The 18,107-nt window shown below is 37.2% G+C and overlaps 2 protein-coding genes across 21 annotated transcripts in view; one reads left to right on the plus strand and one right to left on the minus strand.

Moving 5' to 3' along the window:
- Positions 1 to 2,770, plus strand: part of scrib (scribble planar cell polarity protein) — a 64,251-nt gene extending 61,481 nt beyond the window's left edge. For 17 of the 19 annotated variants that reach the window (XM_056363654.1, XM_056363635.1, XM_056363640.1 and 14 more), the window contains one exon: positions 537 to 2,770. In XM_056363654.1, coding sequence (XP_056219629.1) covers positions 537 to 673 — 137 coding nt within the window. In that variant the 3' untranslated portion in view covers positions 674 to 2,770. The remainder of the gene's footprint in view (positions 1 to 536) is intronic. The other 2 variants (XM_056363645.1, XM_056363649.1) reach the window with 1 other exon arrangement.
- kif9 (kinesin family member 9) lies at positions 173 to 16,622 on the minus strand. Of its 2 annotated transcripts, none has more exons than XM_056363656.1 (21): positions 16,361 to 16,622; positions 14,736 to 14,907; positions 14,426 to 14,532; positions 14,102 to 14,332; positions 13,178 to 13,261; positions 12,950 to 13,042; positions 12,603 to 12,750; positions 12,437 to 12,501; positions 12,262 to 12,339; positions 12,024 to 12,092; positions 11,446 to 11,550; positions 11,276 to 11,331; positions 11,075 to 11,162; positions 10,795 to 10,925; positions 9,792 to 9,971; positions 9,452 to 9,660; positions 8,750 to 8,914; positions 8,536 to 8,615; positions 3,227 to 3,319; positions 2,943 to 3,038; positions 173 to 676 (listed from the first exon to the last, which is right to left on the minus strand). In XM_056363656.1, the coding sequence occupies exons 1-20, from the start codon at positions 16,454 to 16,456 to the stop codon at positions 2,943 to 2,945; spliced, it is 2,346 nt and encodes a 781-aa protein (XP_056219631.1). In that variant the 5' UTR covers positions 16,457 to 16,622; the 3' UTR covers positions 173 to 676. The 2 variants fall into 2 exon arrangements, with proteins under 2 accessions (XP_056219631.1, XP_056219630.1); XM_056363655.1 differs by having other exon boundaries at positions 9,452 to 9,678.
- Between the last annotated feature and the right edge of the window lie 1,485 nt (positions 16,623 to 18,107).

The raw sequence follows: 18,107 nt of genomic DNA on the forward strand, positions 1-18,107 counted from the left end.
GATTTCAAGGTGTTACTCTGTTAGTTTTCGCCTGTCTGACTTGGGATAGAATTATTTTAAATGTGACAATGCCCTGCTATACTGCTCTCCTTTCATCCACCTGCTCTGCTGGCAGAGATACTTTTTCTGTCTTAAGTGCATGTAAACAAACATTTTAAGAAAGGGTTACAAATTGGTTCTTGAAGTAACTTTAATGGCATCACCTGTTGCTGTGAGTTTGAATAAAGAGCCCATTGAGGTGGCAGGTTTAAACACGCAGTCACTAGGTGCTTTACTTCTCTGCTCAACACTTTTGGGTCCTGCTTGTTTCCAGCTGCTGATTTAAATGTGGGGCTTTTCTCGCAGGTTTAAGGGATCCATCCACTTTTTCAACAGTTGAATGCTGCGCAGGAATTTTCTGTCCAGTTGCCTAAATCTTTCCTCCTCTCCACTGCTGGTGTTGGGGATTGAATGTCAAGTAAAAAGAAGCTTAACTGCAGCAGGTGGCAAGTGAAATTGTGATGAAGTTGTTCTGTCTGTCTTTTGTTGTTTCCTAGGGCTCACTGCAAACCCTGAGGCCGAGGTTCCCACCTCACTGCCTGCCACCTCAGCCCTGGAGGAGATGGCCTTGTACAGCAACAAGCGCAAACTGAGGCAGGGTCGCCGCAGCCTGGAAACCGCCGTGCCCACGTAACACCTTAAAGTGAGACATATTTACATATGCTGTGGAACACTGGCAAACACATGGGTGCATCCACAGGAGGTGCAGAGTCACTAAACACTACACACAGTGTCAGTAGAGCGAGATTTACTCTCCCATATATAACCACTGCAGAGACTTCAAAGCTGATAGTCGCCACACATACACACCCACTTATATCTTGAGTGCCAGTCTTGCCTTTACAGTCTGTGGGTGAGTTGGCAAGTTGCTCAACAGTCCCTCAAGGGCAAGAAAGAGCTAGAGTGGTTAGCTAGGATCGCTACTTACAGACACGTTTTTTTGTTCCACATTCTGTTTGCCTGGTAGAATCTGATCTATTTTAACAAAAGGTGACCGAAGTTTTTAGTTTTTGTTTTTTATTTTTCATGCTCCAATGATTTTGTTGTTTTTTTTTTTTTAAAAACATACTGGAAGAGAAAAGAAATGGGTCATAGCTATACTAACTTCTTGAATGATATTTTTAGACTTTCAGTGAATAGATTGTAAAATGCCAAGGGTTTCTTGACACTTGGGCGGACAGGAGTGTATATATTAATTGATGAGAGAACATCCTGCTACCTTCACAGTCACAAATAGTGGAGAGCTTTTTAAAAAAAAAAAAAAAAACACAGTACATATCGCTTTTGCACTGCCATTGATCAGCTTTTTAAGAACGTATATATCTTAATTTATTGTTTTTATCATTTTACTCAAATTGAAGGCCTTCTATTTTACACTGTTTAACCCATCCAGTCTGTTTGGGATCAAGAGGTTGACTGACGTGTATCATAATCTACCTTAAAAAATGTTTCAATGATAGTTATGAGTCATGAAGACAAAGCTTTGAACTAATGAATTGCCTAATACTTTATCATTAAATCTACTTTATAAACACTTTTGAATTTACCATGGGCTTTTTGAGACAAGCATATGTACAAATTACATTGCTTGGACAAAACCTGCTGTCGCACATCAGCATCTTCGCACGTTAATGGGTCATACCAAAATGTCGGTAGCTCTTATCTCAGCAGACTTCAAACGAGCATCTGTCCAAATGTCTGAGACCACTTCCTCATTTGAAAAAGTGGTCTCAGACTTTTGGACTCCACTGTTTATTCTGTGTTACATTCCCCCTGTAAAGATGTAACCACACTTGAGGCGGCAGCAGCATTGAGCAGGCAGTTTTACAGATACTCAAAAGTTCAGAATATTAGATATCAAACTTTGGGATCATGGATTTTTAGCATAATTTACTAATTAATGGTACTTACCCTGGCTTGTTTAGGGTATTTTTATTTTATCAATGTGAATCATTCATTTCTATCCTTGCATTATCTGGAGATATTCCAGAGTGACGTGAAGGTAGCAGGGGTTTTATTTTTCTGTCTATGGTTAATTTAAATCTGATGCCACTGAAAAATCATTTATTATTGTGTGAATAATGTACAAATACTGAAAAGAAAACTTTGGGTTTGAAACTGAGCCAGTCTTGACCTAGACCAAGCGAGTGTCTGGACTGCTGATATACCTGGGTTTGGACAGGCTTGGTATGGGGATGCTCTCTGCATGTATATTGGTTTGTTAATGGGAGAGCCGCGAGACGCAGAATCGATTAGAAATTCCTCTCAAGATACTGATCTCATTCAGACATTCAGCTCACTGCTTGACATACTGTCAGTTTAGGTATCTGACGGGTATTTTTACAGAATCACAGCATAGTAGCATTCGTGTTAATTTAATGTAGGGTCTTCTAATAATAGCTTTCCATGTTGTGCTCACTGACTGAAATTCAGTTTGTTTGATAACATTTGCAATGGCTGATATCTCTTTTTTTAACTTACAGTAGTTGATTTTTTTCAGTTGGGTTTCACTACATTATTAATGCAGTGTTTCAAGTTTTTGTGTTCTTTCTTTTGTCTTGAGTTCTGTTTGGGGGCTTTTACTTGCAAATAGGTTGAAGGGAAAGGGTCAGAAGTCCTAGGGTCAAGGGTTAGAGCTCATACAAGACTGTAACTAGTGAATTTGTACAACCAAAGAAGTCTATTTTGTGGTTCAGGAATAATAAATTTTACTTTTCATTTAAGAAGCTGATTCATTGTGTTGTGTCTTCTGTGCTTGGTTGATGTGTAAAGGTATGTGAGCTACAATGCAAAGATTGAAATGTAGAAAAACCATGAAGCAATTTGGTGGACTCAAAAGGCAAATTACACTTCACAAATAGCACTTGTGGACCTCATGGAGTTCATTAAGTAAATAAACTCACTTAACTAACAGGTAGAAATGGAAGGAGTCTTCTCTCTTCAGACCCTGCAATCGAATTCCTTTGCACTGGAGTACAGGGCAGCAACCTGCTGCTCCTCTGCAGGGATAGAAATAAAAAGTTGAGTTTTACCAGATTGACTTCCAATATCATTTGCTATCTCTACCTGGTTGGCCAATTGATTTATAGTGGGCATGAACAGATTATACAATATCTAACATAACAATATCTCCATTCACTTCAAGATTAGTAAAAATAAGAATTAATGTAAGGAGGAAGATACCCACCCTTTTCAGCATCCTGCCGCGAGCGCTGTAGAAGGATTCGGCACTGGGGCTGTCCGGAAGAAGCTCAAACTGAAGCTGCTGGTTTTCCTCTCTCTAAGAACATCAGTGAAGCATATAACTCAATACAACTTTTTTTGGTAAACATTACTCAAGTTATGTATTCCTGCTGGCTTCCACTGTAGTCAAGGGCGTAGGTTTGGATAAAATAGTAAGTCATAAAAACATCGTAGTATAATAAGGCATAAAAATGTTGTCAAAATGCCATAGTATAATAAGGTATCAAAAATGTCATAAAAAGGTCATAGTATAATAAAGCATAAAAAAACGTCATAGTATAGTAAAGCTTAAAAATGTCATAAAAACGTCATAGTATAGCATGGCATAAAAATGTCATAAAAAGGTCATGGTATCAAAAATGTGATAAAAACGTCATAGTATAGTAGGGCATAAAAACGTCATAGTATAGTAAGGCTTAAAATTGTCATAAAAACGTCATAGTATAGTAAGGCATAAAAACGTCAAAGTATAATAAGGCATGAAAAACGCCATAGTATAGTAAGGCAATAAAAAATGTCAGAGTATAGTATGGCTTAAAAATGTCTTAAAAACGTCATAGTATAGTAAGGCATAACAAATGTCATAGTATAGTAGGGCTTAAAAACGTCATAGTATAGTAAGGCTTAAAAATGTCATAAAAACGTCATAGTATAGTAAGGCTTAAAAATGTCATAGTATAGCATAGCATAAAAAGGTCATGGTATAATAAGGTATCAAAAATGTCATAAAAACGTCCTAGTATAGTAAGGCTTAAAAATGTCATAAAAACGTCATAGTATAATAAGGCATAAAAAAACGTCATAGTATAGTAAGGCTTAAAAATGTCATAAAAACGCCATGGTATAGTAGGGCATAAAAATGTCATAAAAAGGTCATGGTATAATAAGGAATGAAAAACGCGATAGTATAGTATGGCATAAAAATGTCATAAAAACGTCATAGTATAATAAAGCATAAAAAAACGTCATAGTATAGCATGGCATAAAAATGTCATAAAAACGTCATGGTATAATAAGGTATCAAAAATGTCATAAAAACGTCATAGTATAGTATGGCATAAAAACGTCATAGTATAGTAAGGCTTAAAAATGTCGTAAAAAGGTCATGGTATAGTAGGGCATAAAAACGCCATAGTATAGTAAGGCTTAAAAATGTCGTAAAAAGGTCATAGTATAGCATGGCATAAAAATGTCATAAAAAGGTCATAGTATAGTATGGCATAAAAATTTCATAAAAACGTCATAGTATAATAAGGTATAAAAAAACGTCATAGTATAGTAAGGCTTAAAAATGTCATAAAAACGCCATAGTATAGTAGGGCATAAAAATGTCATAAAAAGGTCATGGTATAATAAGGCATAAAAAAGTCAAAGTATAATAAGGCATGAAACGCTATGGTATAGTATGGCATAAAAATGTCATAAAAAGGTCATGGTATAATAAGGAATGAAAAACGCCATAGTATAGTATGGCATAAAAAGGTCATAAAAACGTCATAGTATAATGAGGCGTAAAAACGTCATAGTATAGTAAGGCTTAAAATTGTCATAAAAACGTCATAGTATAGTAAGGCATAAAAACGTCAAAGTATAATAAGGCATGAAAAACGCCATAGTATAGTATGGCATAATAAGGCATGAAAAACGTCATAGTATAGTAAGGCAATAAAAAATGTCAGAGTATAGTATGGCTTAAAAATGTCTTAAAAACGTCATAGTATAGTAAGGCAATAAAAAATGTCAGAGTATAGTATGGCTTAAAAATGTCTTAAAAACGTCATAGTATAGTAAGGCATAACAAATGTCATAGTATAGTAGGGCTTAAAAATGTCGTAAAAAGGTCATAGTATAGTAGGGCATAAAAATGTCATAGGATAGTAGGACATAAAAACACCATAGTATAGTAAGGCTTAAAAATGTCATAAAAACGTCATAGTATAGTAAGGCTTAAAAATGTCATAAAAATGTCATAGTATAGTATGGCATAAAAATGTCATAAAAACGTCATAGTATAGTAGAGCATAAAAATATCATGAAAAAGGTCATAGTATAGTAAGGCTAAAAATGTCATAAAAACGTCATAATATAGTATGGTATAAAAATGTCATGAAAAGGTCATGCTATAATAAGGCATGAAAAATGCCATAGTATAGTATGTCATAAAAATGTCAAAAACGTCATAGTATAGTATGGCATAAAAACGTCAGTATAGTATGGCATAAAAAACGTCATAAAAACATCATAGTATAGTATGGCATAAAAACGTCATAAAAATGTCATAGTATAGAATGGCATAAAAATGTCATAGTATAATGAGGCATGAAAAACGCCATAGTATAGTATGGCATAATAAGGCATGAAAAACGCCACAGTATAGTATGGCATAATAAGGCATGAAAAACGCCATAGTATAATATGGCATAAAAATGTCATAAAAACGCCATAGTATCGTATGGCATAACAATGTCTTAAAAACACCATAGTATCGTATGGCATAAAAATTTCATAAAAACGTCATAGTAAAGTAAGGCAATAAAAAACGTCAGAGTATAGTATGGCTTAACAATGTCATAAAAACATCATAGTATAGTAAGGCATAAAAATGTCCTAAAAACGTCATAGTATAGTAAGGCAATAAAAAACGTCATAGTATAGCATGGCATAAAAATGTCATAAAAACGTCATAGTATAGTAAGGCATGAAAAACGTCATAGTATAGTAAGGCAATAAAAAACGTCATAAAAACGTTATAGTAAAATAGGGCATAAAAACGTCATAGTATAGTAGGGCATAAAAACGTCATAGTATAATAAGGCATGAAAAACGCCATAGTATAGTATGGCATAAAAATGTCATAACGTCATTGTATAGTAAGGAATAAAAATGTCATAAAAATGTCATAGTATAATAGGGTATAAAAAGGTCATAGTATAGTCAGTATACAATACTATGACGTTTATTATGCCTTATTATACCATGATGTTTTTTATGCCTTACTATACTATGGCGTTTTTTTAAGCACTTACTATATTATTACTTCTTTCATGCCTTACTATACTATGACTTTTTTAATGACTTACTATACTCAGCTTTTCTAAGTAGTTTCTTACTAAATTTAAACATAAATGTCTATCTTTTATATTTACATATACAATATGAACATATTCTGACGGGGTTGGGGATGAATACATATTTATATGACCTATGTTTATAATATAAAGAGACATACTAAAATACATGTTTCTATTAGCTAGACATATATGTCAATATATGATATTGTTCCAATTTCTAACAGGTTTTATATGTAATTTTTACATATATACTGTACCATTTGCGTATGGGCATTCCTGAATGTAAATTGAGATCTTATATGTCAACTAGAAAATTCCAGGGAAATTTTGAGTGCCACGGGGGCTACTGCCAGGATGAGTACATGATTTATTTCCAGTGTTCAAAAGTCACCCTGATCATATTCTGGTTTTGAGAAATGTCTTGATATAAAAGACTCTGATATAAAACATCCCTCCACCATGTATTATGTGGGAAATATCTCATATTCTGTGTTGTTTTTTTTAATAAAACAAGAGGCAACATGTCTTCAAACGGGCATTTAAAGGGTTAAAATCCTGAAAACTAATAAACATTTGGTAGGTTTGAGCAGAACTGAAGTGGATTAAGAGATGTATGCAAAAAAAAAGCAGAAAAAAATATTGATATATGATGATTTTATATCATTTTCTTTGTGTGTCCTTTTTTGGATGCGAGGAACCCCAGAGGGTACAAAATGTGTTACCAGTGTATAATAGACCTGTAACAGTAACTGACATTAGATTTTAAAAATATGTCAAAAAAGACACTTTCTTGCAGAAATCCATACCTTCAGCTGTAACACAGCCAAAATGATCAGCAAATCAAAAAAGAAAAGTGAAGAAAATGTCCAAAAAAGGACAGAGGGACCCCTGAGGGTTAATAAATCCCATGAACCGCTATTTAAATTACCACTATTATGTTTTTTTCTGTGCTAAATTTAACATTACTGGGGAGGAGAGCAACGCGACTAGAAGTGACAGCGAGAGAGGGCAAGTAGCTTCTCCTCTCCTCTGTCTCAGCGGAGACTGTCATAACTTCATTCACTCTTTTAACAAAACAAAAAAAAAAGCAACGAAGGAAGCAGTAAATGGACTTACATATTTAAGACCTAACTAAATGTAATTTAAGACCTAACATGCGGCTAATGTAAAGCTAGCAGAGCTTGGAGAGTTGGTTATCTGGTTGCTAGGCGCACGCACGCACGCACGCACACACACAGGTCAGGAGCTGCCGTTGCCATGGCAATGTGAAAATCTGCCCAGAATTTGGCTTCTACATGGCTTCAAAACAACTGCAAATTATGAGAAAACCGTTACTTCTTTTCAAAAACTGAAAAGACCATGCCAGACACTGAAGCCAGAAGTTTCTACAGTCTCTATTTTATTCAGATATTCCTTAAAATGAGTGAGTAAGCTCAGTGCGAGGACAGAGAGAGATTCTTTTGAAAAAAAAAGACGATTACATTAGGTGTCAATGAGAGTGAGACAGGTATTGCTGCCGGACTCGGCACCCCCGTTTAAATTTTGTGCAGACCCTGCCTGTCAAAGTTACATTTTATGAATCCCAACAACTATGTCTACATTTTCAGAAATAATTATTTGTCTCCTTTTTACGGTTTGGCCACGAGCTCGAGTTAAAAATAAAAATAAAGGTTATTTTTTACTGCTTCACGCACTGTAGCCAACTGACGCTTTCACTCTAACTTTGAAGAAAAAGTGATTTGCACTCCTCCTTTGAGTGCTCACAGTTTGAAAAGTTTACATGTTATGTAAAAACAGTTCCTGTCTTTTTGAGAGAGCAGAAGTTTTCCTCCGTTTTATAGTTTGAATCACATTTCTACGTGCAGGTATGAGAGAGCTGGGTGACTCAGAAAAAAGGTGCAATTTTGTCTCAGCTATTCCAGCTGTAGAGGAGTGCCTCGGAGCTGAGCACCCGTGGCACTAATAAAGCATTTGGTTGATGGCTCAAAAAGCCAATCTTTGTTTTGCAGGGGTGGCAGGGTTGTTGTGTCCCTACCAATGTTGACACCAAACCTACACCCTTGGCTGTAGCTCAATACAGTCAATTTCCAGAGAGAAGCTCTTAGCTTCTATTTGCAAGATACAATTTTTGCCAAACAGTAATGACTACACTTACTATGTATTAAGTGCAAAACAGACTCACTTGTGTAAGGGTCTTATCCATAGATATGACCAGCTCCTCCTCAGGTAACATGAAAGTCTTCTTATACCAGGTCTCAAATTCTGGGACACACACATGGGGAAAGGATTATTTCCAGTAACCTTGACTTTCTCCTAATCTACCGAAAAAGTTAAAGCTGTTAACATTTTATACTCTTTCAGGGAGGTAGCAAATTTTTATACTTTTCAAAACTGACCAGAGAGCAGGTGCACCCTGCATTGATCCACAAGGTGTTGACAGTAGTTGACCTCTGCCTTGATGTTACGCAGTGCCTCATACCTCTGCCGGTACAGGGCCTTCAGCTCTCTGAGCTGCAACAATAAAGTGGCATCTGGCTCCTCCTCCATAACCAAATACTGACCTTCATACAAAAACACACAAAATGTATTAACCTCTTCACTAGTACAGTCCTTTTTGTTGGTATCAATATTAACTCATGCTGTGCAGACAAGCTCTGTGCAAACACACACACACAAAAAAAAAAAAAAACATTTTTAGTCAAAGTTTCAAAAGATATGATATTATTCTTATTTGAGCATTCATTTGTAGTTTAATTAAAATACAGTGCAGGAGCACAGAAGTTCATTCTTAAACATGACAAAATAATTTCAACTAAAAGGTTCACTTAAAGCTTTTTAAAGATCTTTCAACAGTCCATAGCAGCCAAAAGCTCTAGATGTGGGTAAGGTGATCTCACCTGAGCCAGTTTTTTGTTTTTGCCAGATTATTTTGTCAGATATTTCAGTTTATCTCTGTTTTGGGAACTGTTTGTTCAAGTCGACTGGGCAAGTGTACATATGAATAAAATAAAGAATAAAATGTTTCAACAGAAACTGATTCACTTCAGGACCATTAAGAGCAGCACTTTACTGGCACTAATGCGCTATGTATGAAGTACCTTGGGTTTCTCTCATCTGTTTGTGCTGCTGTATGGTAGCCGTTGTGCAATCGATCTCTCTCTTGACAGCGTTGACCTCCTCAATGAGCTGCTGAAGGAGCCTGCGACGTTCTAGCAGCACAGCCTTGTTCTCCTTAAGGATGCAGTTGATCTTGCTGCCTTGTCCCACCTTAAAATCCTCAAATGCCTCTGCTTTGAGTGGATGAGGCCTGGGCATAGACAGCAAGCTTTTGAGCAGGAAGGTTATAAAACAATATGTGCTCCTTCCATTTATAGGACGACCAATGATACCAGAGCTAAACATTTAACAGATAGTACTATATTCATTACATCTACTTACTCAGATTGAGAGGGTTCATTGCCAGGCTGCTGTGATTCCTGTGTGTCCGGGCTCTCAGTGTCTGGTTCTTGTGACTCCAGTTCCCCCTCAGGTATCTGGATAGAATTCAGCTTTGATTTGGAGGCACTCTCCACATGTCTTCTTGAAACTGGACTACCTTCTTCCTGCCTTTTGCTTTGGCTGAATAATCACAATGAATGTGCCATTAGGAAAACCTCACTAATGCATTAAATATAGTCCAGTCATGAGGGCTTCAAACAGGCAGATGTTGTCCCAATTACATATTGATTAGATAAGATCAATAACAGGACCTAGGAGGGTATTATTTATTCAATCAACTATCAAAGTCTGAGGCAATGTCTGTGGCACTCATGCCCATGTTGATGGGACATTTGAAAGGCTTTTTTATGTCTGTCAGGACTAGTTTGTGAGACTTGTTGTCTGACCATGTCGGAAATAAAAAAAAAACAACAAAAAGCCACAGATGGAGTATACCTGATCCAGCCACACGAGAAGGCAGAGTGAAAAGCTGACCATTGTAGAGAGGGGGAGATGTGATATTTTTTTAATATGGGAATAATGGCTCACATTTTCAAACTGTCCCTCCAGGACGACATTCACAATGATGTGCTTGGTTGTATACATATACCTTCCACTGACAGAATCGGCAATGTAACAAATTAAAAAAGAAAGCTGTTGTTATGCTTATGTTATGCTTTTGGGAGATATAAACAGGAAGTATAATGTTGCTACAGTCTTTTAAACCTCAGATAATGCTGTCCTCAGAAAGAGTAACTCACAAGTGTTAAGTCATACTAAGGGGTTTTAATTTAATTTTAATTTAATTTCAATTAACAATTTTGATTTCACAAAAACAAATGTACATGTTTCTGCCAAAAATTTGTCTCAAGGGGAAACTGAAAATCTTTGCACTGTTATGAAAATAATAAAGACAATGAGTGTCAGCACAATTTACCGGTTTCAGTCTAAAATGTTTACTTACCTCTGTTTGTCCCTCGGCTTCTTAGTTTTGGATTTGGTTGAACTTGGACGCTGGGTCTGTTTCTGTGACTGAGCAGACACCCCAATGTTGCCAGCCTCAACATCCTCAGTGCTGCTCCTGGTATCACACTCCTAAAGAGTGAACAAAGCAACAGCCAATCCAAGCTCAGTCACAATGATATGTTACCTTAAAGGGCTCGTCACTGGTAAAATGGACAAATTAAGTTACAGCTGCTAATTTCCATGAGGTGCCGTTAACCAAGAATCAGATGTTGACTGACCTTGATAGCAGATGTTTTAGCAATTTGGTTTTTCTCCACCAAGTTGTAGGTCTGGCATAGTTGAGCTTTCACCTTCTGCTCCTGTTCCCTGCTCACATACAAACATAGACATGCTTAGTAACCTGTAATTAGCCAATAAAGCATTGTTCGAAAATATATACTGTACTTTAAAAGTGCAGATTTCAGAATGTAGATACTCACTCAATAGCAAGCTTAAACTGGGCAAAGACTGCGTGGACCTGCCTGATACTTGTAATCTGTAATTAGATGTCATGCAGAGAGAAATGTAAAGCCTTTAAAGGAGAACGTCAAGCCAAAATTTGGTATGTCAGATAAAGTATTAATAGCTAGGTTCTTTGTTATGTTCTCACACTGATTTCTTTCAGGCTTCCATCTAGGTACCTCTGAACCTGGCTGTTGATCTCAGCCAGCTGAGCTTCAGACAACGGCTCGTACGTGATGCTCGGCCTCCTCACCTGGTGAAAGATGGCCTAATATGAACCAGCTGAAATGTGTAAAAAGAGGCACTGGATTGCCTCTTGTCTCAACATGATCTCCATGACAAAAGAACACATATGCTCACCGTACTAGAATACAATACAAAAATGCTAATGGAGGTTTAGAAAACGCAATGCAAATTTATGCATCAAGGAAACACAAAAATCTACTAAAGTGGTAAATATATGACGTTCTGTACAATGTACTGTTCTTGAGTTATTGTTTACATACGAAAAATCGATTTCCCGCTAATTAAGCTTATTAGGTCATTAATTTGTAAAAACTTTATTGTATTTTTTATGAATTACATACTTTAAAAACAGGCTGAATTAAACTTTTTTTTTTTTTTTAATAAAAAAAACATGTTATGGAAGGTTTAGTATTTGCATACAATTCTAACACATAATGGAACATGAACACCTTGAATCACTTTCCTGTTGGCCCTACTCACAAGTGTATTGTAGATGGACAGTTCCTCTTTAAGCATCTGTACCTCCTTCTGAAGTTTCTTGATCTGAAGCTAATCAGAACAGAGAATATAAGATCACTATGTTGTCTGATGACAGACACAGCACAACACACTGTAAACAAAAAGTAATACATATTTTAACCCTTATATGTGTGTGCATATGTATATATGAGACCTCCCATAGAAGTGTTGTGGTATGTGTAATATCATGTGAACTCACAGCTGGATCCATGTGTTCATTAATTGCAGGGTCAGTCCGGACACATTTCATTCTGCTCGCAAAACGGAGAGCAGAGAGCTGCAAAGAATATAAATTATCATCCAAAGGTGAAATGACAACATGTACAATAAAAAGGAGATTGCTTATTGTTTATACCATATATTCCACTCCTTACTGTTTCTTCTATGTGTGCAGCCTCACCATAGATGTTGGCCACAAGCACAGTGTTGCAGTTACCTCCTTCAGAAACAAATACTTTATGTATTACTACACAGAAAAGGACCACATGGAATACCAAGTATCATGTGTCAATGCTGTTAAAAACTGAAGGCCTGTCTCACCCAGTGAATCTTTAAGGGCATGTGTGAGTTTAGTTTGTCTGAAGGGAACATGGTCTCTGCGGCGGTCTGCCATAGCGAGGATGGCCTGCTCCAGGAACGACAAGGACTTGTTGATATATGTTGCTTCTTTTAACATCTGACCCTCGGACTGGCAGAACGGGAAAAGGGAAAGGGAAAGGGAAAAATGTAAAGTTATATGACAAATTGTACAGAAAGACACATTCTTTTCTTCACATTGTCCAAGGGATCAAAAAGACAAAACCCTATAATATTATAACTGGACAAATTTGAAATAGAATAAGTGATTCCCACATGTGTCTAACAAGTGTGAACATTCCCAAGCTCACCCCAGTCTTTCCCAACCTCTCAGACCCAGCCAAATCCACCAGACTCAGCTTTGAGGTGACGTACTCAGCATCAGATAAAGTCCGTGAGTGAGCCTGATCAAGAAAGACATGTGTCCTATTTAAAATGAGGGCTAACTACAGAACAAAATATGAAGACAAAAGGGCATGTCTGACTATTGAAACTACAGTTAATAATATAGTAAACCATGAATGTAACTGGACTCATACCTCTATATGCAAAGTGAAGATACAGTGGGACCTGGAGGAGTTCCTGTTCAGGGCATGAGATCCAATAACGCGATTCATCTCGCCCTGAGTTAAGAAAGAACAGCTTTGTAAACGCTTAAGTTTCAATTTATTCATCCATAAAAGTGGCTTTTACACTGCTCACCCAGGTCAATAAAACAACAACACACACCAAGCACTTAATTACAAACACCATACTAATTCTGGTCAGGGCCTTCCTTTGCTCTCAAAACAACCCCAATTCTTTGTGGATTCCACAAGATGCTGGAAACATCTCTTCAAGATTTTGGTCCATGTTGACATGATTGCATCGCCTCATTTCTGTATTTTTGTCAGCTGCACATTCATGCTCCAAATCTCTCTTTCTACAAGATCCCGAAGGTGTTCTATTGGATTCAGATCTGGTGATTTGGGAGGCCACTGTTTAAACAGACCTCATTGCTATGTTCATGTTACTCATGAAGTAGCCATTAGAAGATGGTAAATTGTGGCCAGAGAGGGTTGCACATGGTCAGAAACAATACTCAGACAGGCTGAGGCATTCAAAGCATGACTGATTGGTATTTGGGAACCAAAGTGTGGCAAGAGCACATTCCCCACAGCATTACACCACCAGCAGCAGCCTGGACTGTTGACACAAAGCAGGTTCATGTTGTTGACACCAAATTCTGACTATCATCTCCGTGCCTCAGCAGAAATCCAGATTCATCAGATCAGGCCTTCAGCTGTCCAGTTTTGGTGAGCTTGTTCCCACTTGGATCAATATTTTGAAACACTAAAATATTTATATAATATAAAATATAAACTTAACAATGACCAAATTTAATTTGATATTTTTAGGCCATAAGAACATCTCTTTCATTACTTAGAGATTTTCACTGCTGTAAAAACAAAGTAGTGACACACCTCAAACAGCAGATTGAGTGCCTCTTCTTCGGTGTGAACTGGGTGAAGAGAAAGACCTCTGATGAACACCCCTCTGCCTGGCTCTTCCATCACCACCATGGCCCGAGGAGACAGGTGAGGTGAGTCCTGTAGCGGTGCCAGCAGGTCCACCAGGGTCTCATTGTAGATCTCCAGGTAAGACAGGTGGACTGAAAAAGAATGATCTGTCCTCTTCTCCACCTCCTGAAACACCTGAATACCATGTTAGAGAATCAAAAAGTTTTATATTGAAATTGAGCCGTCAGGGTGTTTCAGAGGTTAAGATTAACACAAGCTTATAGATACCTCCTGAAGGGCCCGAGGAATGATTCCTCTCTGCTTGTATGATTCTGTGGATCCTGTCATGGTGTAGGTTTTTCCTGCACCTGTCTGCCCAAAGCACATCACAGTACCTGGAAAATACACAACAGATGACAGTAAATAAGACTATTCAATTTAAGTTAAATCAGGGCAATCTCCAAAAATAGACTAGGGAACTTCTACAGGGTCACAAGAAAAGGGCCACAGAAAAAGAACAGAATTGACATTAATTTGGATCCCTTTATCTGGTACGAATACCTGACACTGTTGGTTTTATGTACAAATTAAGATCTACCATTATAGCCATCCAGTGCTCCCTGTACCACCCTTCGACACACTCGGGTATACACTTCCTCCTGGGACACATTCTGCAGGACCCCCTCCAGCCGGAATGACCAGGACCTCAGCCGTCCTTTTTTGGATTCCTGGAGCTTCCTGGAGTCTTTTCTATGATAGATATTCACTGTCTGAAAGCCAGGACACAAAGAAAGTTATAGGTGTATACAAGCAAACACATAAATTATTTTATTTTTTGCCTTTAATTGGATAGGGACGGTGAGACAGTGACGAGAAAGTTGGGGGAGAGAGAGGGGATGACATAAAGCAAAGAGCTTGTGCTGGATTTGAGCCTGGGCCGTTGCAATAAGGACTGAGCCTAAGTTGTATGCCCTCTACCAGGTGAGCCACAGAGGAGCCCTGACCAATTATTTTCAAGCACAAAAAAGTAATGCATTAATTGAAATTATGCCACTGTGTTATCTTTCAGGACTAAATAATGATGCAATATCTGAAATGTGATGCAGTTTGAAATGGAAAGACAAAACACTAACTCACCTGCATTTTTGATACATGCGCAATAATATTAGGAGGTTACATTATAAAATTGGAAAACCTGGAAAAAATTTGAACACCTCCATTATATAAAGATATGGATGTGGTGTAAACTGAACATTTGAAAGTCAAAACATCTTGGCAAGTACACGGGGAGATAATTCAACAACTACCAATCTACTCACCTATCTATATCTCTAACAGGTATCTGTATACAATGTGAAATTCACAGTTCAAACACTTAACAGTTCAAAACCCAGAGGTTTTTAATTTAAGATCATAAAGTACAAAAAAAAAAGGTATGACAAAACATCAAAAACAAAAAGCAGTGGTACCTTTCTTTAAAAAATAAAAAATTATATATATATATATATATATATATATATATATAAAAGTTGCAGTTTAATTTTCTGTCAATTGACTACTGTAGTCAATATACTGTATACTGTAGTAAGCAACATTTAAGGTGGTTAGCCTATCTGGTGTAAGTAATATCATTATTGATGGCTCCACTTCATAGCTGTCATGTTAAGCCAAGACAATGAGCAAGCATGCATAATCAACTAGATACCTACCGTACATGTGGAGTGCAGCAACCATTACTGCAATTGATTACACCTGTGCATTTTATTTAATGACGTGAAAATGTGAAAATTAAGCTAAAGTTAAAATGTTTAACCAAGATTCAGAAACAAGAGGGATTTCAAAGGATTTTCTGATATCCAGATAAAACCATCTGCAGTAGGTTAAAACTGTTTTTCGTTTGTATGTTCTGTACTTACTTTACATATACCTTTTTGTAGCATGTCCTAGGTCAATGCTTACACTTAAAATATTTCCCTTTAAGTCATGTAACCAATTCGCCAGTTAACCACTTGCAAATTACGAAAATCACGTTTGATGGACAATGATAGCATAAAGATTCATTTTCAACCTCCATCAAAGAAAACAAACGGCTTTTTCCAATTCTAATCACCTCGAAATAACCTTTTACTTACCTAGAGTTTTAGTTAAATGACGACTAGCTTACGGCTTCCCGAGTCAATTTAAATTAATTTTAATGATAGTGGTATTAAAACGGGAATTTACCTGCCCATCAGGAAGACATTCAATGAGGCCTTGAGCGAAGTTGGCGGTCGGTCTGATCCGGACAAACACTACGACATCACTGCTGTGAGCCTTCATACCACCTGTCTAAAAGACGACGGCAACGGAGGAAACTCTGGTCGACCTGGGTCTAACTGTACAAATATAACAATTAAAGCCACTTCAACTATTCGGACGTGAGGTTTTCAAGTGAGAATGGGTAATTTCAGCTCCAGTCCATCTTTTCTGTTCCGTTTACCTTCAGTTTCTATTCAGCGCCATAGCAACCACGGCGACCGCGCGTGCACAGTGTGGCAAAGTGGCAGAGCGCGCACCGGCATTGTGCCACCTGCCACCTGAAGGTTATTTTATTAGATAATAAAGCCACAGTGATTGCCAGTGGTCGATATAACAACGTACATTTACCTATATCTTGTACTTACAAATCTGAGCTACTTATACTTTACTTGGGTTCTGTTTCTATTTCATGCTACTTTATACTACCCTACATTTCAGAGCAAATTATAGTCCTTTTACTCCACTAGCCTACATCAGCTTTATTTAGGCTACAAGCTACCTTACAGATTCAGATTTTGCATTTAAAACATACATGCATGCATGGATGGGCCTTCCAGGCACAGGCCCAGAGTGTCTGTATGAAGTGACTATTAACATTTCTTCCTTGAAAGTTGTAGAACTCAGAAGACAGTAAAGGACCACAATAAAATGCAAAATGATGCACAATCACAAATAGACAAAATGATTGGAAAGAAACACAAAATGACCAGAGACACCAAACAATCACAAGGAGACATAAAATAACTACATGCATTGGCAAAGAGAGACAACAGAGAGACACAAACAACTACAAAGACACAAAAAAGGCTGAAATGAGACAAAAGAATTACAAAGAGACACAAAACTACAATAAATGATGGGTTGAGTTATTTGTAGTTGATTGAACCCTTTTTCAGTTTGGGACCTTTTCCCTGTCTGTACCCAAAGGTCCATAATCCATCTATGAAGAAATCAAAAAATATGATGGCAGCAGCTTCAAATAATTATTAAATGAGGTAATGAAAGTCGAATATATCGGTTTATCTAATGGTAAAGGTCTAAGCAATATTAGCATTCACTTGGAATTGTGTTTCTGGTGACCTGACTAACTGAAGTGCAACATATCTGGAGATTTTGCTGGTGGATATGGTCACCGGTAATACATTAACTTTGTGAAATATACTGCAGTTGGTTACATAACAGTCTCCACCTACTGACATGAACACTATAAAGCCAGTGTATTTGCACACAGGAAACTAATCTTTGTTCAAGATGAGACGGCTTACATTACTCTGTCTGATGGGATTCATTTTCACGGTATCGACATCAAATGTGGTAAGACTGGTGATTTTCCCCTACCCCTACAACATGTATCATGAAGGTTCCGAGACAGGGGGTCATTTATTGATTATGGAGTTGCTGTGTTTGAAATCTAATGTCAATATCATTACTGTCCAAACTCTAATTGCAGCTCTAAAATTTAAATTACAGTGGCCAAAGGGAAGCAGGACACCACTTGAAAATAACGAGGGGTTTAACACAGAAACCAACTCAACAACGGTGGGTAGACGTTGTGGGAGAATGGCATTATGTCTAATTCCAACAAAAGTTTAGTCATGCTGCATTTTAAGGCTTTGTATTATACATAGATTGTGAGGTGAAAATGTCAAAATCAGACAATAAATGCATTAAT

Source organism: Seriola aureovittata, chromosome 20, assembly GCF_021018895.1.
Source record: "Seriola aureovittata isolate HTS-2021-v1 ecotype China chromosome 20, ASM2101889v1, whole genome shotgun sequence".
In the NCBI taxonomy this organism is placed as follows: Eukaryota; Metazoa; Chordata; class Actinopteri; order Carangiformes; family Carangidae; genus Seriola; species Seriola aureovittata.

Excerpts from the sequence above, each read along its gene's own strand:
- kif9 (XM_056363655.1), bottom strand. The coding sequence starts at position 16,456 with ATGAAGGCTCACAGCAGTGATGTCGTAGTGTTTGTCCGGATCAGACCG. Across the intron at positions 13,043-13,177 it reads TCTTCACTTTGCATATAGAG|GCTCACTCACGGACTTTATC; the intron begins GTATGAGTCCAG and ends TTTCTTGATCAG. Across the intron at positions 12,093-12,261 it reads ATGAACACATGGATCCAGCT|CTTCAGATCAAGAAACTTCA; the intron begins GTGAGTTCACAT and ends TGTTCTGATTAG.